The sequence below is a fragment of the Anabrus simplex genome, chromosome 2 (genome assembly GCF_040414725.1).
Source record: "Anabrus simplex isolate iqAnaSimp1 chromosome 2, ASM4041472v1, whole genome shotgun sequence".
Classification (NCBI taxonomy): Eukaryota; Metazoa; Arthropoda; class Insecta; order Orthoptera; family Tettigoniidae; genus Anabrus; species Anabrus simplex.
This window is the reverse complement of record NC_090266.1, coordinates 1,187,415,424-1,187,441,713: the sequence shown is the minus strand read 5'-3', so window position 1 is coordinate 1,187,441,713 and position 26,290 is coordinate 1,187,415,424. Positions and strand designations below refer to the sequence as shown.

Sequence of the window (26,290 nt, the reverse complement as noted above, 5' to 3'; positions counted from 1 at the left end):
CAGGTCTCCAAACTTTTGGATCATCCTACCTCATACAATGGATACAATTACTGAGAAATCAGAAAATCTGAGAACCATGGAAAGAGATATTACAGAATTAACACAATTAATGCAAAGATGTGTATTTTTAATCAGGAATGAATCTAAATATTTCTTTAGATATAGATATAGGCACAGATATAGATGTCTGACAGCATAAAACACTAAATATGTTTTGCCTACCTAATTACACATACGGTAGTTTCATAATTAGCATGAAAAATACCGAGTTCTAACATATTTTGGAAAACCATGAAACAATAAGAAAAACAGTCTGCAAATGTTGTGAAATAGTAAGTTAACTGATAGCTACTGGTATCTAATGAAACAATATTTCAAGGTGTAAGTAGAACTTATACAACATTTAGATATAAAACAAAAAGGATAACATTCATCTACATAATCTTTGGCTAAAATGATCTACAATGGATAAATAACTATTATCAACTAAACACTGATTTTACACATTCCAAACTCAACAATAACATTTAAATAGCCACTTCATTTCTAATTTGAATAACCATAGCACAAGTGGCTTCACAGATAAAAGTTCAACTTTTATTTCCTACTGCAATATACTGGGCTGTAGTGTCTTGTCCAGAAGTATTCTCTAGATGATATTTTGGCATTTTTCTAATGGGTAATACTGGCTCTCCTTGTGCCTGATCACAGCCTATAATATATTTCAGTGGAAACTGTATTGGATATAGCTTTAAAAGTACATGGAAAAGAACACTCTTCAAGGTAGTTTAGAAAAATGCATTATGTTAAAAAATAATTGAGTGTCCATTCATAAATTTAGAAGTAATTTGGGATTCTATAAAATTCATCTCTTATAAAGATGATACTAATTCTTAGAATTGGTACCCGTATGTCATTTTGAGAATGGAAAAAAAAATCTACGATATATAACAAAAGAGACTAAACATAACACTGATGGCAAAATAATTACAAAGGAATGTACATATTTACACTTGGAAGTCTTTTTGAGAAGCTGATTAATTTCAAGCAAATTTTGTGACAGCTTTGTAAGTTTAGTGTTAGCACTCAAACTACTTTTGATCTTCTAAAACTAGTTTCTGTAAGAGGAATGTAATCAACAAATCGACTCTTCTGAGTGGCGTCTGGGTATGACCTCTTTATCTATCTTTTGAAGATACCCTCAATGTATAATACAGTAATTAATTATCTCCTTCAAATTCTTGAAAAATACTTTATTAAATCAGTCAGTATAAAAGCTATGTTACCCGCCCCATGGTGCAGGGTTAGCATGTCTGACTCTTACCTAGAAGCCTTGTAATGTGATTCTTGGCTCATCAAAGAAATTTAATCCTGGACTGAGGACTGTAATGGGGCTCACTCGATCTTGTGAGTCCAACTGAGGAACTGTCTGATACAGTATGAGAGGCAGTGAATCTGGTCGTCTTGGCAGGCCCAGGCCCCTGATGGGCTGTATGTGCCTGAAGGTTTTTGATTTATGAAAGCAAACTGCACAATGAATAATTATAATAAATTTATCTTAATTAAGTATATGGTGAATTCATAGACAAGAAAAGAATAGGGATCATTATTAAATATTATCTTTTACAGAGCAATGTCCCCTTACAAGAGACTTCAGCGAGGACTGAACCTGCTACCTTGGTAAGAGAAGGACGATGACCGACTGATTTGGCCCAATAGAAAAGTGATGTAATCTTTGAAGACAACTTTGTTCCTTGTGTTTTTTCTACTCTTACTATAAAAGCGAATGTTATTTGCATGAAAACAGCTTAGTTTGCGGTAGTCAAAGCCAATCTTTCATTCTGAGAGTGACTTCTCATACAAGATTGAGAAGTCTGGGAAGACATTAAAAACCAGAATTCTACACAGAAATTGATCTTGTTCCCAATAATATTAGCAACATGTGCATCACTGTTTATAAAAGTTATTTAGATATGCAGAACCTAATAAATGAAGAAACAAAGAAATTCTTCTTATGCACACCCAGTAGCACTCTGCACCAACTCTCTGTAATAATGTGATATTTCCAACTAACGCCTTACAATCCTCTTGTGTAAAACAGTGCAACTAGCATTTACTGAATGATCACTATAAAATTCAGAGGAGCAAAACATTTAACAGGAAATCTTGAGTAGGGTACACCTATGTATATTTATTTGGTTATTTTTCATGAACATCCATAAAATCCACTAGTCCTATATTATGTGATAGTCTACTTTCTACTGTCAGTACTTGACAAATTCTTATACTGTAAACAGTGCACATGGGGTTATAAGTATAATGTGCTTCAAGGAAGGCTCAACAAAATCAGATACTTTTTCTGCTTACTCTGCCAGTTTTCCACAGGGATGTCAAATATTTTTGACACTCATGCCAATTTTCTACATCAGTGTTGTGACCTGTGATATCATTCTTTGTCGCACGTGAGTGCTAAATATTGCTCAACTTTAAGTATTAACTCATCAGTTAAAGCGACTAGTTTTCTTCTCCTACCCTAAGAAATATTCAGTTTAACTCATATTTATACCTCTTACATAGTGTACCTAAAAGGATTGAACAGTGAAACATATTGAAAGCACACAGTCAATGAAATTGCAAACATGATCTTTAAATATGATCCGTAACTCTGATATTTAAAAACTCCTCATTAAATTATTTTTCATGTAAAATGCACCTACTATTATACAGGGCCATTATAAAGCTTATGTCCTAGCAGTGAACTGGACAACTTTGCTCCAAAAGGAAAAATCAGCCAAAGATCAAAATTTGAAATTAATTCCCTCAGTAATATTCCTCTGTAAAATTGTTACTATTAAAGGAGGAAAATAGTGTATTCTTGCTTTTTGGCTCTTTAAACATGATGTGCATACCCTACTCCTATACCATAAATGGTAAATAAAGTTAGACCAGTAGAAAACTGTCTTGTTGCTCTTGCACGGCATAAAACCAAAACTTACCACCCTCTAAAACAGGGCCTCTCAAACGTCCGAAATCTCACGCGTGCAAACAGTGGCGCAGAGTTCCTGTGCACAGTGCATCGGTCCCACTCGGCCCGCACCAACGCTTCGTCTCTGGGCTACTCTGCTAAGCTTGGCTCAACTTGGCTCAGATTTGGAGCACTACGGAGCAAGTGAGGAAGAGGGAGACAGGGGCAGCGAGCAAGACAGGCATGGGGAAAGAAGGAGACAGCGCTATTGCTCCAAATCTGCACGCTGGTCAACCAAGCAAAGTCGTCTTTTGCAATGTGCACAGTGCATGCACCCTGAGAGGCCCTGCTCTAAAACCTCACATTGCAGCGAGAAAAATTAAGAACTTATTCAGCAATATTTCTTTAAAAGATCATCCTAAGGGGTACTGGTATTAACCTTTTCACTGCCGAATTTTGATGACCAGGCGAACCCTCTGGGCCAGGTTATTTTTAAGGAAGAAGCTCTTTTACAGATACAATTTTAGTGACACTATTATTGGAATGCATATCATCCCCTTAGCCCCGCAGCACAATACGGAGTCGGGGATGAAGTGAGATTATATTTTACAGCATATTTTTTACGGCCAGATGCCCTACCTGATGCAAGCCTCAGTTGAGAAGATAATGATTATGAAATGAATGATGGTGAATGAAACTAGATAAGGAAGTGGAAGGAATCGGCTGTGGCTTATGAATAGGAACTGTCCCAGCACTTGCTTGGGAGTGCAAAAGGTAAACCACCAAAAAAAAAAAAAAAAATCTCAGGACAGCTGACGGTGGAGTTCGAACCCACTCGACTGCCAAATGCAGAGTTTGGCTCCATAGCGGCAGCATGTTAACATGCACGGCTACTCCGCTCAGTGATACTATTACTGAAATATAATATAAAATTGTTAATCCAAGAACTGGTATTATCAAGATCATTAACATTTGGGGAAAAAATAATTTATCGGAGGAGGAGGTGACAATTTTGCATGAGATTCATCATAACTACTTTGTCTCGCACTTTCTTGTAGTTCAATAGGCCTATCGCCCCCTATATATTCTCCATCTTCATTATCAAAATATAGCTCTCCTGAATCACTATTTATGAGGAAATATTCAATTTCTTCATCAATAAGAGATGAATGTATACTGCAAAACACCATGATGACTACACGATAGTGGGAAATATGTTCCACTCCAACGAAGCTAAAATAACACCAGATCGCTTTCAAAACATGCGAAATGGAGTTGTATATCTGCCGTACAGAACTTCGTTGTGCATTTTCACAGAATTTCAAAGCACGACACTATATCCCGTTCTTTTAAGAGATCAGTAAGTACACACGGCACCAAAACGTACATATATGAGTTTTGCAGACGAGGCACGGTGTCCAATAAAGTAATATGTACGGGTTTGGCGTTGAATGGGTTAAGAATCGATCATCACCATTTACTCTGGCATTAAAAAACTCCTAATCAAATTAATTTTCAAGTAAAATGCACCTCGGTGGGTTATTACAAAGGTTTTTTAAATGTAAATATTCCATTTAAGAAAAACAAGAAAGATAAATCTGGTACAAATCTTGAATGAAAATACTATTTCGTGCAAAACTGAGAGAATCAAGATCAAATACTATCATCCTATGCAAGATGATTTAAAGTCTAAATGAACTCTACCTGATCCTAGCCAACACCTGCTTGTGCTGCTGCTGATTCACGTTACGACTGCTAATGAATCTGTCGCACTCCTTTGGAGCAAATAAAAGTAAAATGTTGAAAACAATTAATGTCGTGTATCAGCTTTGTCTACCAATGTCCCCACTTAACGTCCAAGCAAAATTTTATTTTTTAAATAGCCACCTTTACGAATATTATTTCTTCTAACTATTGACCAATTTAGTTACAGTTTAGGTAGCAAACATTCCAATGGACATATCTTTGTAATTTTCACTGAAGGAGCTCCAGTCTGAGAATATTTTTGGAAAGATAAATCAGTTGTCATATCTCTGGCCATCAACCCTAGCTGCTGTTGCAATTTAGATAGATTTACATATGGTATTTCCTTAACCTTCACATAGATATTTAAAGTCTAAATAACAGTAAACATGTTACATATGTTTTTGGTCCATAAGTACAAGAAGAGAATATAGCAATGTAGCGTTTATTTTCATATCATGGAACTAGGGCACAATTATACAACACTGTGTACAATGTATGAAATTCCAATCACATTATAGAGATATTCTCTGACTAGTTAAGAAAAGACATAAATGAACATATTTCCTGCCTATTACTATTCATAACATTTTTCTTTTCCAACAAAGACATCCAAAATTATGAGGAACAGTAACACACTGTAATATTAAAAGAACACTCTCCTACCCTTCAATAACAAAGCCACTGAACGTACTTTCAACAAAATCTTCTTCAACATTTTGAGATATGGTATTTACTTTCATTTAGTGCTCGGTACTGCATATACATGTGTTAATGACATAATGTTGTTGTTTTCTTTTCTAAATAAATATCTTATGCACAATATTAAAATTGGACAGTGAATTTAATACCGGTATAGTCAAGATTTAATCTGATACGCGCAAAAATTAAATACATGAGAAGAAACAGTAACTTGTTAAAGATAACGAACTTCCTAATTCTTTTCATTCTTATATATTCTGACTATTTACTATTAAACATTTGACCAAACAATGTGTGCTATTTAATGCCATTCTAGCAAAATAGAAGAAAAATGCCACTTTCTAAGACTATTGACATACATTGTGAAAATAAAAAAATTTCACAGCCTGTCAGTACTGATCTTACAATTATTTATAAAAATATATATAATAAATTTGTAAAAGAATCATCAGATATGTACCATCAAAAATATTTTCGAAGAACATCCACAAATATTTGGTTCTGTTGCCACCACATCTCAAAGCCTTCATAACTGTTATACTATGCACATTAGAATTAAAACTGATGTTTCAACAAATGTCTTGCTATGGCATGTTACAGGTTTTCAATGCAAAATATCTTAACGTGACAGTGAACAGGGAGATATAAGTAGTTTGAGATAAAGAAGAAAATTAAGACAAATTAAACAGAAAGAGAAAGATGATGTCAGTTGTATGAATCTTCTTCAACTACTACCGCTTTTCCCTTACTGGTGGGATTGCGGGTGCAAACGGTATCACACATCTGGAAATGGCCTCGATTTTATGGCCGGGTGCCCTTCCTGACACCAACCCTATGACGAGGGATGATTTCACTATTGCATGTTGACGTCAAAACCAAGAATGAGATTGAGACAGATCAATCAAAGTAACAAACTTGATCTAGCCCATACTAGGAGACAAATTCGATGCATTGAAATGGAAGATATTGATACCGGTAATCAATACGCTTATATCAAAATATATAGATTGCTTCTATGTAAATAAATAAATAAATAATATCAGACTCAGTGATGTCAGTTCTCTCAGCCTGTCAACAATACATTTTTGCACAGGACAATTTCTGTTCATGGCAGTCTACTAAGTGGAATACTACACAGGTCTGTGCTAATCTCTCTCCTACTGTTAAACTCTTCGTATCACCTTGTGTTGTAACAGACAATACTTATCATACGTATGCAGAAGACCTATACATTTTCACACATTTTATCCTACATCCCTGAGACCTACAGTACATGGCATGAAAGAAAAAGATGCATATGCCAAAAAAAAAAAAAAAACCACACACACACACACACGCACGCACGCACGCACGCACACACACACGGAATGCTTTGAAATCATAACAGTCTGTAGGGAACCAGTACCAAAAAAAGCTAACACACAGCTTAACAGAAATTCCATTCAGCCAATAACACCGAACAGAACTCTGTTGCAATTTAAATATACAGTTCAATATCATGAGCTGCTTATGGATGAACACCCTGTTTGGCACAAACATATCGTAAGTATATGTCAGCAGGTGTTTTATCATTTACATTCTGTAAAAGAATTTTGAAATATTTCCTCGAAGGGTAAGGAAATTATTTGTGAAAAATGTAAAATGATCTTAATTAATGTGGCATGCTGACAACAGCCTGAGCACCATATTTTCCACCAAGATTCAACAAACCCATAATGAATATCTTGAATTTATTTTGCAATACCCATGTTTAATAATATTTCTCCAGCTTTCTGCCAATTTACACAGATGCACTTAAAAGAGTGCTAAAATCTTCACTGTACATACTAAACCTAAATACACTAAAATTCCTTGCTCTCAGTTCCATGACCTGTCACTTCCTACCATGGGCGCCCATATGACCTTTTGTAGGTGGGGGCTAGCCTGGGGGTTGTATTTTTTTAATATTTAGGAATAGGAATGGCGACTTGTATTCCGCGGTAGAATAACAACCACGGTATCCCCTGCCTGTTGGTGGGGGGAGGAACACCCACGGTATCCCCTGCCTGTTGGTGGGGGGGCGGTACTACCACATCCACGTAATATCGACTTTTAAATCATTTTCTCGAAAGAAAGACACCTGGCTACATTAGATTTTTGCCTTTCCCTGAGAGCTAGGGAAGGGCTGCGGCCCCCCTTTCCCCCGGGCATGGGCGCCCGTGCTTCCTACTAGCCTATCAACAAGATCCTGATCTAGTTCTGTGCTAAATAGACCCATTCACTAATCAATTGGCTTTGGTAAATTAATTATCATTTCTACCAGCCACAGCTGGAATTCTCTACCTCCTGAAATGAGCAGCAAGTCAAACACCCAGCACTTTAAGAAACTTAGATATACAGAGGAATGGAAATAGAACACCCATACTGTATAGAAAATTAAGCAATAAAATCATTGTAAATTATAAGAACCTAACTGGAAGTTTTTAAGTATAATATGTTCGTCAAAATATCCTTTAAATACAAGTGACTGAATAGTTCTAGTCAGTGGCTTCTCACCAAGGCGGCCATGGATTGAGTCCTGATCAACAAATGAGGGATGAGATATTTAATGAATAAATAAATACCTATGTAAACAAACACAATTAACTTTCTAGAAAAATTGCTGGGTCCTAAGATATGATTGGTAAAATGATTCACTGGCACTCCATTTAACCACTTCTACCTACAGTTTTACTATACAACAGGCATAATAGGAAAGTGACTTTGTCACTTGGTTTCACACCGTGGTTCAAGTCCCAGCCAACGAATGAGGGATATTTGAAATGAAATGTCACATGTCTGTGGCTCAGATTCCAAATACACTGGAAATCAATGGCTATGATTATGATGTCAGGTCTCATGATACTTAAACTTGTTCTGATTTCTTCAGACTACTATAAAAACTAATTTCATAACTTCCAGTAGTACCTATTTACATCAACTCTTGTATCTCTGAAGATTTCAAAAGCCAAATATATCAATGTATTAATCAGATATAAGATCAGTACTGACTGGCATTAAATGTTTGTGCTTTTATTTTAAATTACCTTAGTCCATGTACAGAAAAATAAATTAACGATCAGGTAATGCACTGGTAACAACGATTTACACTGCAACAATTTTACTGGGATCTACTTTAACTCTGATGAACATCGTATCATCTTTGATAAAGTGACGTTTTTTCAACATTTCATGTGAAACAAAGCGAGGGAATCCAAAACCCAAGGAGTCTGGCTCTTTGCTGGGCCTCTGGAAATTCTTCCAAGTTGGATCTGGGATGAAACTCTCCACAATGTTACAAGCCTGTAAAATAAAATAAAAATTTAAAAATCAGAATGATTACAACAAAACCTGAAATAGATAAATAGTTGAAGAACCAATGAGACAGACCTTAATAAAATAGACTTTCATAAAATTATATCGCTACTAGTAGCTTTATGTCGCACTAATACAGATAGGTCTTATGGTGACAATGGGATAGGAAAGGCCTAGGAGTTGGATGATTGATTCATTTATTTAAAAATTATGAATAAATTAATCCCAGATTTAATAGTTCAAATTAGGCTGCGGTACCACAGTCGGAGATTTGAAGGGCAGAAAACTTCCTTTGACACTCCATGTCATATAAAGTTAGTATTTAAAAGACATTTGGTGATACATTTGGTGCCTTCATCCAAAACAATATTTCATTAATTTAATTAAATAATTTTCAAAAATTCTGCAATAGGTTGCTCAATACAGATTTGGTTTTCCTGACTTTTGGGTAGAGTACAATGGAATATCAAATTTGACATTCAAGCTGCCTAAATGATGTCCAATTAAGATGCCTGCACATGTTTGGTTGAAATACAAATAATGGCGAGTGACCTCCGGAGAGGCCTGGTACAGGTCTTTCGAGTTGACTCCTATAGGCGACCTGCGTGTCTGTGAGGATGAGGCCCTATCCGTGATAAATTTTAATGCTGAAGACAAGAGACACACACACAAACAGAGAGAGAGAGAGAGAGAGACACACACATCAGAGTTAACCAACTAAGATTACAATCACTCTCCCAGCCGGGAATCGCACCCAGGACCCCTTGGACCAAAGGTCAGCATGCTAACCCTTTAGCCATGGAGCCAGACAAGTTGAAATTATAAATGCATCAAGCCTCTTTAAATTTTTACCTAACCTTTAAATATACAGTTTATGGTGTAACTACTGAATAAGCAGGACTGTTGATTGCAAGCCTCATGATATAACACCATCTGGATGCCTTTCATGCCAGTTTTGATGCTCTATTCACCCTACTATATCTCATGCCACTGCCAGCTTTTCTACTGGTGAAACCAAAAGTTTAATATGCCAAATTAGAATACAAATGTATTAATAAATATATTATGCATTACCTTTTCTGGGACTAGCGACTGATCAAACAGGGTAAAAGACACAGAATGAGAAAAGGGCCATCGAAGCAAAGCATCGTATTCTCCGGGCAGAATCTTTATGTACACTGAAATGTGTGTACTTTCCCCAGCACCATTGCCATTTAGAAACAAAGAGGCCTGAAACAAAGAGACATATGTATCATTTCCTGATACAAATATATGCTTGCTTTGCCAAAAATTATGAACTTAAATAATAGAAACTGGATATTTGTGAATGTGAAACTTATGGAAGGATGAGTGGAGGCATAATTCCCTACTTCAGGTCTTTAAACAGATCATTTACACATTTATAGTTCTTATTTTGCTCAGCATACCTTTGGGTGTCCCTTTAATCCATTACTTATAGTCCTAATATGAAAATAAACATTCTGATAGCTAGCGCAGGGAGGGTCCATTTACTGCTTGGCTAGCTGGATAGAAGGGAGTAGGGGTCTGGTTGCCACGGAAATGTGGACAGACCCACTGTGGTTGCCATGGGGAGGAGCCTACTGTCCACTTGGAGTTGCCAGACCTTTCACTTCTCAGCAACGACACTACAGTAGCTCCTTCCACCTGTGCTAACTGTCAGAGCGCTTCTTTTAATAGTATGACTATACAATTAATTTTTTAATCTCTACCTGAATGATGAAATTTTAGTGCAAAATCTTAAAATAGGACTGTTCTTTTCACAAATATCATCTTGGGGACTCAACTGAACAATCAGTGGGTTCAAATTATCAGTGAAGGATAATATAAAGAAGGAAAAGTGATAACTGCTACATTGTATAGAGTCAATCAAGATTTAGATTCAAAATATTATTGTATTCATCACAGAATTTACTTTTCTAACAAGCAGAGACAAATAATAACATAGGTTAGAATAATTTCCAAATGATAGCATACCTGTAGCTTATAACCATACTGACTAGTGTAGAATGGGGGACTGACTAATTCCATTCCTTCTTTGGCTTTGGCTTCAGTTAGCTTGGATGAATAATCCGTTATCTTCCAAATCAGTGTCCCTAAAATGCAAAAATGTGATCATGTTCACTAAAAGAAAGAAACAACACGACAGTGAGCCTCAACAAAACACAGAGCTTATTTCTGCACTGGAGAAAAAATAGAGAAGTAAAACATAGTTACGTCAATAGAATGGAGAGTGATTTTAGACTATGTGGTTTGTAGCACAAATGCATGAAAATATATTTACAGTACCCTTAATTTTAACACATCATACATTAATACAGCAAACTCTTGATTATCCACATCAGAGTAGGTAAAGTGTTTTTTTTTTTTCATGTGGCTATTTCTAGCCGGGTGCAGCCCTTGTAAGGCAGACCCTCCGTTGGGAGTAGGCGGCATCTGCCATTTGTAGGTAACTGCGTGTTATTGTGGTGGAGGATAGTGTTATGTGTGGTGTGTGAGTTGCAGGGATGTTCGAGACAGCACAGACACCCAGCCCCCGAGCCATTGGAATTAACCAATTAAGGTTAAAATCCCCGACCCGGCCGGGAATCGAACCCGGGACCCCTCTGAACCAAAGGCCAGTACGCTGACCATTCAGCCAACGAGTCGGACAGGTTAAGTGTTATCTGATACAGTATTATTGGACCGTTATGTTTTGTTATACCAGGTGGTCCACCAGTCACTCGCAATCTAATTTTAGGCATCCCACCACTTTTACTACAATTCTGAAATACACTGAACCCTCTCCCAAAACAACGGTAAACCAAGCAAGTTGGCCGTGCAGCTGTGAGCTTGCATCCGGGAGATAGTGGATTCGAACCCCACTGTCGGCAGCCCTGAAGATGGTTTTCTGTGGTTTCCCATTTTTACACCAGGCAAACGCTGAAGCTGTACCTTAATTAAGGCCACAGCTGCTTTCTTCCCACTCCTAATCCTTTCCTGTCCTGTCGTCGCCATAAGACCTATCTGTGTCTGTGCGACGTAAAGTCAATTGTGGGGGGGGGAAAAAAAAAAACAAAAAAAAACAGGGTAATATAATGAGAAGACAACAGGAATTATGAGCACCACTATTAATTATGGGTACCTCGAATGAACCCGTAACACGAGCACAGATACGAAGAACACATACCTTAAAGCAGGAGGTGCACACAGAGACCAGGAGCAGGGATTGTATAGGCTGCGAACTGCGCGCTGCACGTCAAGCCTCACAGTAGCTCACATGGCAAGGGTTAGGTGGGATATGTGATAGTGGGCAGTGCTCAAAGGTTTGAATCTCTCGCAAGTTTTTTTCCTTTCTTTTCTTTAGTGCCATTTGTCTGGGATGTGGTAAAGTTGCATACATGACAGCTTCCACAGACTGATGTGTTTATTTTGCCCTGTAAAGGGCCATACGTATTGTGCCACAGGGTATGGAGCAGGGTTGGCGGAGGCGGAGGAGGAGGAGGAGGAGGAGGAGGAGGAGGAGGAGGAGGTGGTAGTTGTCTGTGGCTAGGACACAGGCAACAGTTAGCTACATTGCACATGTTCCAAGCTCCGTAGACCACATATAGGGAAATTTGTGCCCCACTGGAACGATAACAATATGTGATGGCAGGTAGGTAAGTACCCGTGCGAACTCCCCTCTATCAAGGCAAGTCACAACACAACACAAAGCTTATTCACTGCCTCGTGATTTATTCCAGCGACGAGTATGTGAATGTCACTCATCTATGGAGAAGCTAGACAGAATGCATACGCCTGTATCAAGAACACTATCCAGATAGACAACAGACAGACGTGACATTTCAGAGTGTGAAAGACATCTGCGGGTTACTGCATCCCTAGGAAGGTCACAGCCTGCTTGAGATCATACCGTGACGTCTACTAGCATTGAAGAGGTTGTCTTAGATGCTATCTGGCATAAACCTCACACTAGCACATGGGCTATTGTACAGGAGATGAACATCAGCCAGACGTCTGTAATGCAGATATTGCATACCCAGTGATTTCACCTGTACCACCTGTCCGACTCGTTGGCTGAATGGTCAGCGTACTGGCCTTCGGTTCAGAGGGTCCCGGATTCGATTCCTGGCCTGGTCGGGGAGTTTAACCTTCATTGGTTAATTCCAGTGGCCTGGGGGATGGATGTTTGTGCTGTCCCCAACATCCCTGCAACTCACACACCACACATTACACTATCCTCCACCACATTAACATGCAGTTACCTACACATGGCAGATGCCGCCCACCCTCATCAGAAGGTCTGCCTTACAAGGGCTGCACTCGGCTAGAAATAGCCACACGAAATTAACAATAACCTGTACCATCTGCACTTACACAAGGAGCTCCATTGTCATAATTCGAAGCCAAGATGGCATTCTATCAGGCGGACGTACCTAGGTGATAATATGAGGAATGATCTTCATTGAGGTAGTCCCATTAACAAGGTTGTAAAGAAAGGTTACAGATCTCTTCACATGGTTATGAGGGTATTTAGGGATTGTAATAAGGATGTAAGGAAGAGGACATATAAATCCCTGGTAAGACCCCAATCAAGAGTATGAATCAAGTGTATGGGACTGGAAAAGATCCAAACAAAAGCAGCAGGATTTGTTCTGAGTGATTTCCAACAAAGGAGTAGTGTTACGAAGATGTTGGAAACTTTGGGGTAAGGACACGAGACGCTCGACTAAGTGGAATGTTATTGGAAATAATAAATTTTCCAGCCAAGTCATTCCTGGTTGCCAGCGTTTCACCTCAGTGTGCTAATTTGGGCTCATCAGTTGGTAAATAGCACAGCTACTAAGACGCTGGCTAGTGCATACCGTGGAGGCCACTGCGTAGGCTGCTTGGAGCCACCAGCAGTGCCAATGCACTATCAGAGACCGTCTCATTTTCAAAAATTGATCCCTACCTGGTCATTTGCTCATTCTCAGGACAGGTATTTCAGGTTTCCTGTCGGAATCAACATCTATATCATAAGTAGTATGTTCCGAGTTCTCAGTGGAGAGATGGTGTGGAATGACATTGGTAGATGAATAAACTTGAGCGGAGCTTTTAAAAGTAGGAAAGACCATAATTTGAAGATAAAGTTGGAATTCAAGAGGACAAAAGTTTGAAAATATTTAAGAAAATGCTGGGTAAAGAAATGATAGGGAACCTGCCACCTAGCCAAAAGTCCAAAATGTAGATCATTGATGACTGAAATTGTCAACTTGTATGCCTCACACATATCAAGGGAAGCTTCCTGATCCAAGAAATTTTTTAAATATTGACTGATGCCAAAGAGAGACAGGTTCTCTGGAGAGACTTGTCTTCACCAGCCACTGATGGCAGCATATCTAACCTATAGATCCTGCACAAGTGGAAGGAGGGGTATTTTGAATACTTGCCCTCTATTATCATGATTTCTGCAATCTCTACTACACTCCAAATGAGACCCTTCTTTCATCAACTCTTTAATTTTGTGTTGTTTAAATATGTCAAGTAGAGTGGATTTCGGACCCCTCTAACTGCCCCCCGCCCCCCTAGGGTACAGCCTGGATATACTAACCTGAGTAATTGAGTGACAGTCGTGACAAAGCACTCTTGAGACTGGTAATTTGATGCTGCTGCTTAGTTACCACACTGCACATAAGCACCAGATGCTGTTTCGTATTCTCATCTAGATGTTTCTCCAGAGCATAGCGGTTACCCTGTAACAAACACAATAATATTACAGAAGAGACCATACATAGGCTATATACTGTACATACCAGGGGCATGGCATCTACACTGCCAATGTTGCTACCAGCAACATACAGAAAAGTAGAAATTAGGTATATTCCTTATTACTTTACTTTTATTTTCCATCAACAATCTAAATCCACCGGATTCCCAAGGCACATGTCAGAAAATGCACGATTGCCATCTAGCGCCGAAGAATTGAACTGGCACATAGTAAATACACAAAACGTCTCCAATTTATGCCATGTGCTGCCTGCAGTGCTTCAATGGCAAACTCCCCCAGGTAGGGTGCCAGTGACCTTACGTGCCATGATGACAGTTTGTCGTGCTTGATGTTTTGCATTATTTGCTGGTTAGACTCAAAGGCAAACAGTTTTTTCTTCCTTCCCCTACACTCCCACTAGCATAGCTGCTAAATTGACAGGTGAAGTATTCTCCTATGATTGTGACTTTATTATAGAGAGCCCTTTAAACAATTTGTTAGGATCATATACATTTAGTGAGAGAAATAATTATTTTGAATGGGAGACCAACTTCTCAATTAAAAGACTTAAAGGCTAAATCACATGAAGGTTTTGAAATATATTTTAATGTATCATGGTATACAGAATCACCATGACTCTGTGTACATTTGGTCACATTAGATATGGGATATTGCATTTGGAAACCCCGTAAAATATTTGTAGAACGCTCAAGAAAACTCCTCGACTGTACTAGTTTCGAACCAGGAACGCACAGGAAATTTCTACGCCATGCCACTGATACATACAGACATACTTTGCCACAAATAATAGGTATTCCCAGTCCTCAGGGTGACAACTATTTAAATATTTTGTATTAGTTCTTCAAGGGCTATCCTGTTATCTGTCAGAATTCAAACATACATGACTTTTAAAAATGGTGTATCCTGCCAGGTCTACTTTTATGTTTTCTATATTCTTTTGTTAAAAGGTTTCCTTATCTTGGCCTATAGTAAAAGAAAAGAAAGAAAAGATGACTGACTCGAGTACAATTCTGTTACGTATTAGCTTTATTTACCTTACAAGGGTCGGAAGTGAGGTTTTGCACACGAGTAATTTATTTATACTTTTACAATGTTGAATTTATTTATTTTATTTAAATAATGTTGCCATTGATGCTTTCACGGCCCATACTTATAGACATGATACCGTACAGGCTTTTGGGCTTATGCCGTGTCAAGAAAATAAGGTGAAATTCTTTACGTTTCACAGAGAATTGTGCTCTGCGTCATCAGAAGAAAATTTCGACTGTCCACGAGAAAGGCTTCTTAAACAATTGTTTGAATAATGTGAATGCATGAAAATCGATGTAGTATGAAAGAAGCTTACGTTTTTGAGATATGGATATTATCATTTAAACAATTCACCCCGTTTCTTCACCCCCTTTGATGGAATATCCAAAAATCATCCCTTAGCAAGCACCTACACTCTAATATAAATGTATCCCCAAATTTTAATTTCTTTATGTCCAGTAGTTTTGGCTCGGCGGTGAATCGGTCGGTCAGTCATTCAGTCAGTACATGTTATTTTATATATATACAGGTTGAGCGAGAAGTCTCTGTACCCCTGTAACTGTTTAGTCTCAAATGTTATTTATGCAGGTTAGAAGCTATATTACTTCTTATTTATTGTTGGATCAAGTGTTGGAATACACATTGTCACGTAAAAATTGGTATTTGGAATCTGCTTTAAAAATAAAGAAACATTTATTTTTTTGTTTTCTGAAAATCCAATTAAGCGGGGTGAAAAAAGGTGAAAAATGGGTTGAATACCTTTTATGAGGATACTTATATCTCAAAAACTGAAAATGTTACAGACATGAAAATTGGCATTCGGAATCTCCTTTAAAAATAAAGGATCAAATATTTTCCTTTTTTTGTTTTTGGGAAATCCAATTAATGGTGGGTGAACAGGAGTGAAAAAGAGGGTGAATTTTTAAAAATACTATATCTACAGTATATCTCAGAAACGTAACATGTTACAGACGTGAAATTTGGTATTTGGAATCTCCTGTAAAAGTAAAGAAACATAGATCATTTGTTTTCAGAAAATCCACTCGAGGAGAACTGAAAAAGGGGGAGAATTTTTAAAATGAGCAAATGTACAGTATATCTCATAAACTTAACATGTGACAGATGTGAACAATGGTATTTTTAATGTCTTTTAAAAAATAAAGGAACATGTATATTTTATTTTCAGAAAAAACATAAGGGGCTTAGAAAGGACTGAAAAGCAGGTTGAATTATTTTCATTAGGATACTGATATTTCAAAAACTAAAGATGTTACAGGTGTGAAAATTAGTATTTGGAATCTCCTTTAAAAATAAAGAAACACGTATTCTTTTTGTTGTCAGAAAATCGACTTAAGGGAGAGTGGGGTGGAAAGAAGTGAAGAAGTTGAATTCTTTTTATGAGGATACTTATATCTCAAAACGTGAAGATATTACAGATGTGAAAACTGGTATTTGGAATCTCCTTCAAAAATAAAGAAACATGTATTTTTTTTGTTTTTGGAAAATTCACTTTGGTGGGTGTGGGAGGAGTGATAAAGGGGTTGAGTTCTTTTTATAGGAACACTTATATTTCAGAAACTGAAGATGTTACAGATGTGAAAACAGGTATTTGGAATCTCCTTTGAAAATAAAGAATTTTTTTTTTTTTTTCCCCGACTTGAGAGAAGACTGTATCTCACATGTACTATTCTATGTCACATGGTCATCTTAGCCACAAAAGGCAATACCATAAACGTGGTTTACAGAGAGGTTCTGGCATAAATGAAACTCAATTTTTCAGCGAGTTTGAATTCTTTAGGGATTTTTAGACAATATTTTAGTACAGTACCGAGGAACGATTAGGCCTAATTTTATAAAATTGTGAAATCCACGCAAGCAAAGCCGCGGGTAACTGCTAGTAATATATACAATTTCGTGTGGCTATTGCTAGCCTACTTCAGCTCTTGTGAGGCAGACCCTCCACTAAGGGTGGGCGGTATCTGCTGACTAAGTAAAACTGCGTATTTTTGTGGTGAAGGATAGTGTTATGTGTGGTGTATGAGTTGTAGAGATATTGGGGACAACACAAACAGCCAGTCCCCAAATCAAGGGAATTAATCATTTTTATATTAAAATCCCTTGCTCATCCGGGAATGGAACCCAGTGCCCTCTAAATCGAAGGCCACTATGCTGCCCACTCAGCTATGGAGCCACAAAAAAATTAATAATAATAATAATAATAATAATAATAATAATAATAATAATGACTATGTGGAGAGTACAAATACCTTGTTCTGTAAAAATCAACAGTATCCGATCATAATATTTGTGCATCAATATGCCACCCAAGGCCTTGGCCTATTTAAGAACTATACTGTAGCAGTTTCACATCAATGTACAATGCTCATAACATAACTGCTTACAAAACATTTTTCAATCAGCAAAAATTTTCACTTCTGAAACACATACCCATCTGTAACGTGATTTAATGGGTATCTTCATGATAAAATTGTAACTTACTTTGAATCTGCAGCCTGCATCCTTAAATGCACAGGACATGCCAAGTGAAGAGCACTTGTCTTTGAGGTGGGCATCCAGGTCCTCTCGAGCTAATATGGCTGTTTCACAACGATTAGGGCAAGCAACTGGAAACCTTCCACATTTTGTGTGATGAACTTGTAAGGTATCTGCAACAAATTCTTTGCCACAATAACGACATGGAACCAATCTCTTGGAGCATTCTGCTGCCTTGTGCTGGGTCAAATGACGCCTTTGTACTTTCATGCCACACTTGTTTTCGCAGTAAATTGGCTCATAACTGCAACTTCCAACATGGGCCTGGAACAGATGGGAAAAGTAGTAAGGTTTTCGTAAATAAAATTTATTTACAAAATAATTTAATAATTTCAAGTTCTACTGTGAATTAGACAAAATTGTATTGAAAACTTAAGTCAAATTCCACTATATAACTTAATCCTGTAACGTACAACTCAAATAACTGGTTAGTAATAACTATTATTCAGGAAACTGTTTAAAAAGTTAGATAATGAATGAATTTTTTATTCAAGACATTATCAGTGGCAGATTAAACATTTCTGTGCTTTGATACAATTTTAGCATGTGTGCCTTGCCCTAAAGAACAATAGTCAAGTAACTGAAATAATTACTGAAAATGGTATGCCACATGAGTAATATTTCAATTTAAAAAAAAAAAAAAAAAAAAACAGAGTATTCAGAACCTGATGATTTAAAGATGAAAACATTCTCATCCATCATAGAAGTTTTGTCTTCAGTTGCCAGTCAAACAGTACAGTAATTATGATAAATCATAGAACAATGTTTTTGTTACAGCCAAAAAAATTTACCATTTCTGGATGTTAGATATGGTTATGAAGTAAGGGGACAACAACATACTGTTAGGCATTAGGCACATCTTAAGAGAGAAAAAAAGCTGTAATGATGAAACAGGTTGAGAATGTCAGCTATAAAATATGTTTCTTTGCTGTAGGACCAAATAAACCACACCCAGGTGACTGGAGTGGGACATTGATGATGATGATGATGATGATGATGATGCTTGTTGTTTAAAGGGGCCTTACATCTAAGGTCGTCGGCCCCAATGATGATGATGAGGATCAAATAAGAATTGTGGGTTTTTTCAAGAATAGTGAAAAATGAAGTAAATAATTTAAACATTTATTTATTTATTTATTTATTTATTTATTTATTTATTTATTTATTTATTTATTTATTTATTTATTTATTTATTTATTTATTTATTTATTTATTTTATGCCTTTGTTAGTGTCGAAGTTAGGACTCTTGGCCCTCCCTCTCTTACACTTAAACATAATACACATAGTGATAAGAAGAGACAGAATGATAAGACCCATCTTGACACCCAGGGCTTGTTCCATTAGTATTTGAGGGAAGTCTAGGCGGTAAGAACTGTAAGGGTAGACTAAGGCATGAATATGACAAACTTATTATAGTAAATGTAGGATGTAGTAGGCCCTAATTATGTAGAAATGGGAAGGTTACCACAGGATAGGGTAGCATGGAAGGCTGCATCAAACTAGTCGAAGGACTGATGACCCAAACAACGCACGATGTACGCGAATATATCACGGTGCGTCTTTTCCAAGGGTATGAATAGACGTTATCAGCAACTTGCATTAAGAGGGTACTGTAACAAGCCAGCAATTCCACTTGCATGGATCTCACACTTTGCCTGTGTTACAGCCAGTTACCTGAACGGACCAAGTTGGCTGTGCAACGCCGTTGTTCAAGCGTTCGTCGCGTGTGCTTAAGGTCATGGGATCCAATCTCGACATAGTCGATCGACAATTAAGTATGGTTTTATTTGGGTGAGACCTTTGGTGGAGGTGGTAGCTGTTACTCATTTCGGGGCCTTGGAGATCGCTTGTTATCAGCCGAGGTTAGAGGATTTTCTTGCCTCATAAAGGAAAACTTCTATAGACCAAATTTCCAATACTTACTCAGACTCGCAGGAAATAAAGAGATGTTAAAAATACACTACTGTATATCATATTGATAGACAGATTGAAAACAATTTAATCGACTGAGGAGATCTGAACTTTGGGATAAGGTACACACAGGCCAACGGCTTGAACTCAAGAGATCAGAGACAATACTCTCCTTATATTATTTCCCAGTTGTTCCCTCGTACACTTGACGCCAATCTGAATAGCGAACAGTATTCTGTTAAACAGTACTCCTACAGACATAGATGTAATGCCAAGTTTCACAGGCTGCCTCACACACAGCAACTAGTGTCGACAGTTGCCTGTTAAAGACCTTATTCTGTTCATGCGTTGACTGTAACATATGGGACGCTGGGAACCTGAAGCAGTCTCATTCGAACCCACTGTCTCCCGAATGCATGTTTACAGCTGAGCGCCCCTAACCGCACGGCGAACTCGCTCGGTTGAACTTAAGTTAAACACATTTCGAACACTTTGATACCGTTTTTATTGATCACATACATTCATATTTTACTCTATTTCATCTTTAAGACATATTTGAACAAAATCATGATACAAACGCATATTTTTGGTCATATTATAATCATTTTGGCCGTCCTCTACGTATTATTCACAGGGTTTGAAACGACAGTGACAGGAAGTAACTATAATATACAAATTTAGTGTGGCTCTTTCTAGCCGAGTATAGCCCTTGTAAGGCAGACCCTCCGATGAGGGTGGGCGGCATCTGCCATGTGTAGGTAACTGCGTGTTATTGTGGTGGAGGATAGTGTTATGTGTAGTGTGTGAGTTGCAGGGATGTTGGGGACAGCACAAACACCCAGCCCCGTGCCAGCGGAATTGACCAATTATGCTTAAAATTCCCGAACCTGCCGGGAATCGAACCCGGGATCCCTGTGACCAAAGACCAGCACGCTAACCATTTAGCTATGGAGCCGGACAGGAAGTAACTGAGTAAATGTAATTGAATTGCCAGTAGCGAATACTCCTTTTAGTAATTTTTACTCGTAATCGTTACTTTTTACGAAATGTAATTTTTAGTCGTAATTTACTCCTTGAGGCGGTAGAGGTGGGATCCCTCGCTAAGTCCGAGGGAAAAGCCAACCCTGGACAATAAACAGATTAAGAAAGAAAGAATTTACTCCTTGAAATAGAATTGTAATCGTCAACATTTTATCACTCGATATAGGCAACAGAGCATGCAAGCAGATATAGGAAAGGAATTAAATGATGATGATGAATATAACTTTTCAATTCTACTACAGCAGAACCTGTAGCTTCACCAGTGCCTTCACTTCTCCAGTAATTCCATCACTGCTGAGGTTGTTCTAAAACTTAGACATTGGTATTCCTTCAAGTGCCCCTGTAGAATGTCTTTTCAGCAAGTGCGAAATCTTCTTTGGTTTAGTGATGAGAATTTTAAGAACCAATGATTTTGTAAAGTAAATGAAAAATTATATGTCAAAAAATAAAAATTATGAGAAAAATCATTTTGAAAGTCCCAAAGTGCTTAGTCTCGCTTAGTGAAGAAAGTCACTTAACTTGTATATACTTAAAAAACCCGCAAAATAGGCCTATATTTTACTTCGCAGTCTTGTATCATCACAGACCCATGCGAGAAAAAAAGTCGAAGATTTCATTAAGACTGACGTTCTGAGAAGTAATTGTAATTTTACTGAATACTTGTTGAAGAAGTAATCTGTAACTGAAATTAAGTAAAATATTTCTCAGGTAACTGAATGAATTAATTTTTTGTATTCTTTCCCTAGACATGTTTTGTGCTTAAATGAAGTTTAAAGGTCTCGCGAGCAGTAAACGGTCAAAATAGAAAGGACAGAAGAATGTTAGGAATGTAGCCTGCTTGCTGCTGGGCTTCTACGCAAATTTTGAACAATAGTTAATTTATTTTGAAACATATTTACAATGTTTATGTCATATTTGTTTTTGTATAGTATAAGAGCATGCAATGAAGACCGACTCCTTGAATGAATGATCAGCGTTGAGGCCTTCAGTTCAGAGGGTCTCAGGTTCGATTCCCGGCTGGCTCGGAGATTTTAATCGCGTGTGATTAATTCTTCTGGCTCGGGGACTGGTTGTTTGTATCTGTCCCAACACGTTCCCCTTCATATTCTGACAACACACTACACTACAAACCATCACAGAAACAAGCCATAGTGATTACATCCCTCCAGATAAGGTTAGCGTCAAGAACATCAGGCCGTAAAACAGGGTCAAATCCATATGTGCGACACAGTTCGAACCTGCGACCCTACAAGGTGTGCGAAAAGCGGTAGAAGAATTATCTAAATAACTAAGGGTAGCAATAACAGACAGATAACATTACTGAGATAATGTTCTCATTAAATTAATCAATGTAAATAATAAAACAAATATTTCACAATTTAACATGTTTTTCCCTTCGAAACTTCTCCAGATGACCATCTCTTTAAGCCAACTGTCTCAATTCTCGACCACTTTTATTTGGCACGGAATGATATTCTCATATGACCAAGTATTTTCACCCTCAGACCACCCCTTTCCCCGAGCAAATACCATGCATTTGTCATAAATCAACAATATATTCCCTTTGAGACAAGAAAACTGTGAAAAACTATGTTTACAGTGTGGTATTGAACTCCCTGTACACCCCTACGGACACTATTTTTGGAAAATCTGATCCTCAATGTTGCTTGAGAGCACTTGAGTGCATCGTTATGGCGAGAGTGCGTAAGAGAAAAAAGGATGTTCTTTGACCGGAAAAACTATTTTCTGCAAGACAGGAGAGTGATAAAGGAAGATCTAAACGTAATATAGAAGACCATTTTAAGTACCGTGCGGAAAGGGTCAAATCGAAAACTGTTGCAAGTCGTGACCATTACTTTAAGCAGACCATTCCAAGTGGATAGGCTCCGTGCTTCGCCCAGGGCTGAGAGCGAGGTCGAAAGGGGAGAGAGAGATACCGAGTGGGAAGGAGATGGAGGGAGTGAGAGTATGGACAACAATAATTCAAAAATTAAAAAACAGACTGTAAAAAATGCAACAAAATGATGATAATTATTATTACTTAGTCAGTTTACCGTCCAGGGTTGGTTTTCTCCTCAGATTCACCTCTACCGCCTCAAGGGCAGTGTCCTGGAGCGTGAGACATTTGATCGGATATAAAACTGGGAAGGAGGACAGTACCAGGCCTACACGGACTCACCTGGTATGCTGAACAGGGGCCTTGTTGTGGATAGGAAGATTGGAAGGGATAGGCAAGGAAGAGCGAAGGAAGCGGCCGTAGCTTAAAGTTAGGTATCATCCCGGAATTTGCCTGGAGAAAAAGTGAGAAACCAGGAAAACCACTTCGAGGATGGCTGGGGTGGGAATCGAACCCCCTCTACTCAGTTGACCTCCCGAGGCTTAGCGGAGGTCCGTTCCAGTCCTCGTACCACTTTTTAAACTTCGTGGTAGAGCCCGGAGTCGAATCCGGGCCTGTATAGCCTATATATTCCAACTACCTCTCGTTTTCGTGCCTATTTCTAAATGATTAGCGCCATGAGGTCTTTAACATCCTCATAAAAAACAAATAAATCCGTAACGCAACAGCCTACTGGGACCTTAGTATGCCAAGACGACTGTTGCCCAGCCATATGGGCTACATGTACAGGAGTGACACGTGGTGAGCGTAACAACATCTTTAACCATACTGCTTGGCGTTCTTGACCGGACCCGCTGCCTTTCGTATCAGACAGCTCCTCATAGTTGGTTTCGCGAAGATGAGTTAACTCCGTCCCAGCCCTTAATCCAGAATTGAAATGAAATGTCGTATGGCTTTTAGTGCCGGGATATCCCAGGATGGGTTCGGCTCGTCAGGTGCAGGTCTTTCTATTTGACGTGATGAGAATGAAATGATGATGAAGACAACCCATACACCCAGCCCTCGTGCCATTGGAATTAACCAATTAAGGTTAAAATCCCCGACCCGGCCGGGAATCGAAGCCGGGACCCTCTGAACCGAGGGCCAGTACGCTGACCGTTCACAGAACGAGTTGGACAGCCCAGAATTAAAATACCTGGACTGACCAGAAATCGAAACTGGGGCCTCCGAATGAGAGGTAGGCAAGGTACACCGCGGGGTAGCTTTTCTCATGTCTTTTAAATAATGTGGTTGGAATTTTTTCCAGATCTTCGGGCAGGGAGAAGAAAATTAAATACACCGAGAGTGAATAAAGCACATTTGTAAGAATTTCTTGAAATACGTTTGCAACAATGAAATCTACAACAAACTTTACTTGGATTTATTTACAGATTTAGTCTACTTTTCATAATCCCAGCCTCAAATAAAATCAGTTATGTTATTCACATAAATTCCTATGTACAGGCACCAACTACGTGTTACGAGATTTTAAAAATCTTGAGCAAAATGCAGAGATTAGAAATACACTGGTGTGAATTTACAAGGAACTGAAAGGCGTAGCCTTCTCTCAAGTGCTACAATTGGCTTATACATACAAACTTATTGAATATTCATCAACACTTGCCTGTTGGTATATTTTAAATGAGTGTTCGAAAGAGCAGATGAAAGATATGCCACTTTAACGTTTTATGGAAGAATGTTCCAATACGTCTTAAACATCGCATATACTTAAATCAAGCTTGAGCATCATACACGCATGACATGCCAGATGTTTAGCATACCTTTTATTCAGTCTTTTCTCAATTTCACCAGTTACTTTTTTATTACCAGCACAGGTAGAATCATTTTACAGGGCGTTGTGTAACTCAAGACTGGCCACGTGAAAGTGCACAGCGATGCAGATAAAGCCTGTGTTTTAGGTTCGAAAAACTCGTTTTGCAACTGAATAATTGACGAGGTGGAGGCCAGCTCTAGCGGAAGTTGTCTTCGTCGAAGGACACTCAATGATAACAATGCCCCGGAGTTGACCGTCGCGAGACAATCTCTCGCAGCTAACGTTCATTTCTTATCCTGCATGACAGAAACTGACAAGTCGAAGTGGCTAACGTAAGAGTGTTAAAGAGTCCAGGAGAGCTCTAACCAGTTGATTATAACCGGAAAGTTTCCCTGCAAAAAACGAGACTCGTTCAAGTAAGTAGTCATGTGACTTCTCCGCGAGTGAGATTCCGATCACAGCACAAAGCGTTATATAACAATTTATTGCCACAGAACGAGGGTGTTCACAACTGATCCCCTTTCTTCTCTCTCTCTCTCTCAGTTTTTTCTTCACAATTTCGAATCCACACTGTCTATGCCGGGTATTGACACCTTCTTCTACACAATACCTTCGCTAGTGGGTACAGTTAAGGCGATTGGCCTAAAGCCCATCCTTGCTAGCCTTGATGGAAAGGAAAACTTACGGGAATAGGAATCAGGATGGTTTACACAGAGAATTGGTGAAGAGACGACCGTAACCTATGAAAAAAGCCCCATCCTAAAATTATCTATGAGTGGAAATGGGCTCTCGTGGGAAGATCATTTCGAGTATGGCCGACGTGGCGATGGTCTTCGAATCTACCTGTCAAATGACCTCAGGGATAGTAGACATTAGAATAAATAACAATGTTACAGGTTTTACTTCCCTTTAACTAATTTTACAGCTTTCGGAGATGCCGAAAATGTTGTCCCGCAAGAGTTCTTTTATGTGCCGGTATATGAACACACTCAAATATCACCGGGATCAAACCAGTCTACTTGAGCCAGCGCTCAACCATCTCATCCACATAGCCCGGCTTTTCAGTAAAGGATAACAGGAAGGTGCCTACCTCCTTTGATGTACTGATTAACTGTAGACAGAAATAATTCAACCTTTGGATATTTTTCGATGCACTAAGAAATGTCATGAAGCTACTTAGACTCCCATAATTCTACAAAACATATCTCATGAGAACCTGCGCATGTTTGAATGACTTCACATTAAATTAACTTTATTTCAAAAACCCTGCCTGTAATTATTTTAAATTTGTCTACTGCCAAAGTTGACAACATCCGATTGAAGTCGCTGCTGATTCTTCTGCTAAGCTCTTTCCCTTGAAAATATATGCAGGAGAAGAATAACTATGTATTTCATATTGCTTAGTTACAAGTAGCCATTAGGGACTGCCTAGCCAAGGCGATAAAGGCGTGCTCGGTACGTGAGGAATAACTTTGGTTCGATTTCCCGCTAGGAAGACAAAACATTTAGAAACGAGATTTCCACTTCTGTAGAGGCAGATGGCCGCTGAAGTTCGCTCAGCCTGCTACAAAAATGAGTACCACGTTAATTCCTGG

General features: G+C 38.4%; 1 protein-coding gene across 1 annotated transcript in view; it reads right to left on the bottom strand.

Moving 5' to 3' along the window:
* Positions 1-6,810: 6,810 nt before the first annotated feature.
* Positions 6,811-26,290, bottom strand: part of Traf4 (TNF receptor associated factor 4) — a 91,643-nt gene continuing 72,163 nt past the window's right edge. The window contains exons 4-8 of the mRNA XM_067139807.2: positions 18,039-18,356; positions 14,334-14,475; positions 10,739-10,857; positions 9,818-9,973; positions 6,811-8,731 (exon numbers count right to left, since the gene is read on the bottom strand). Coding sequence (XP_066995908.1) covers positions 8,534-8,731; positions 9,818-9,973; positions 10,739-10,857; positions 14,334-14,475; positions 18,039-18,356 — 933 coding nt within the window. The 3' untranslated portion in view covers positions 6,811-8,533. The remainder of the gene's footprint in view (positions 8,732-9,817; positions 9,974-10,738; positions 10,858-14,333; positions 14,476-18,038; positions 18,357-26,290) is intronic.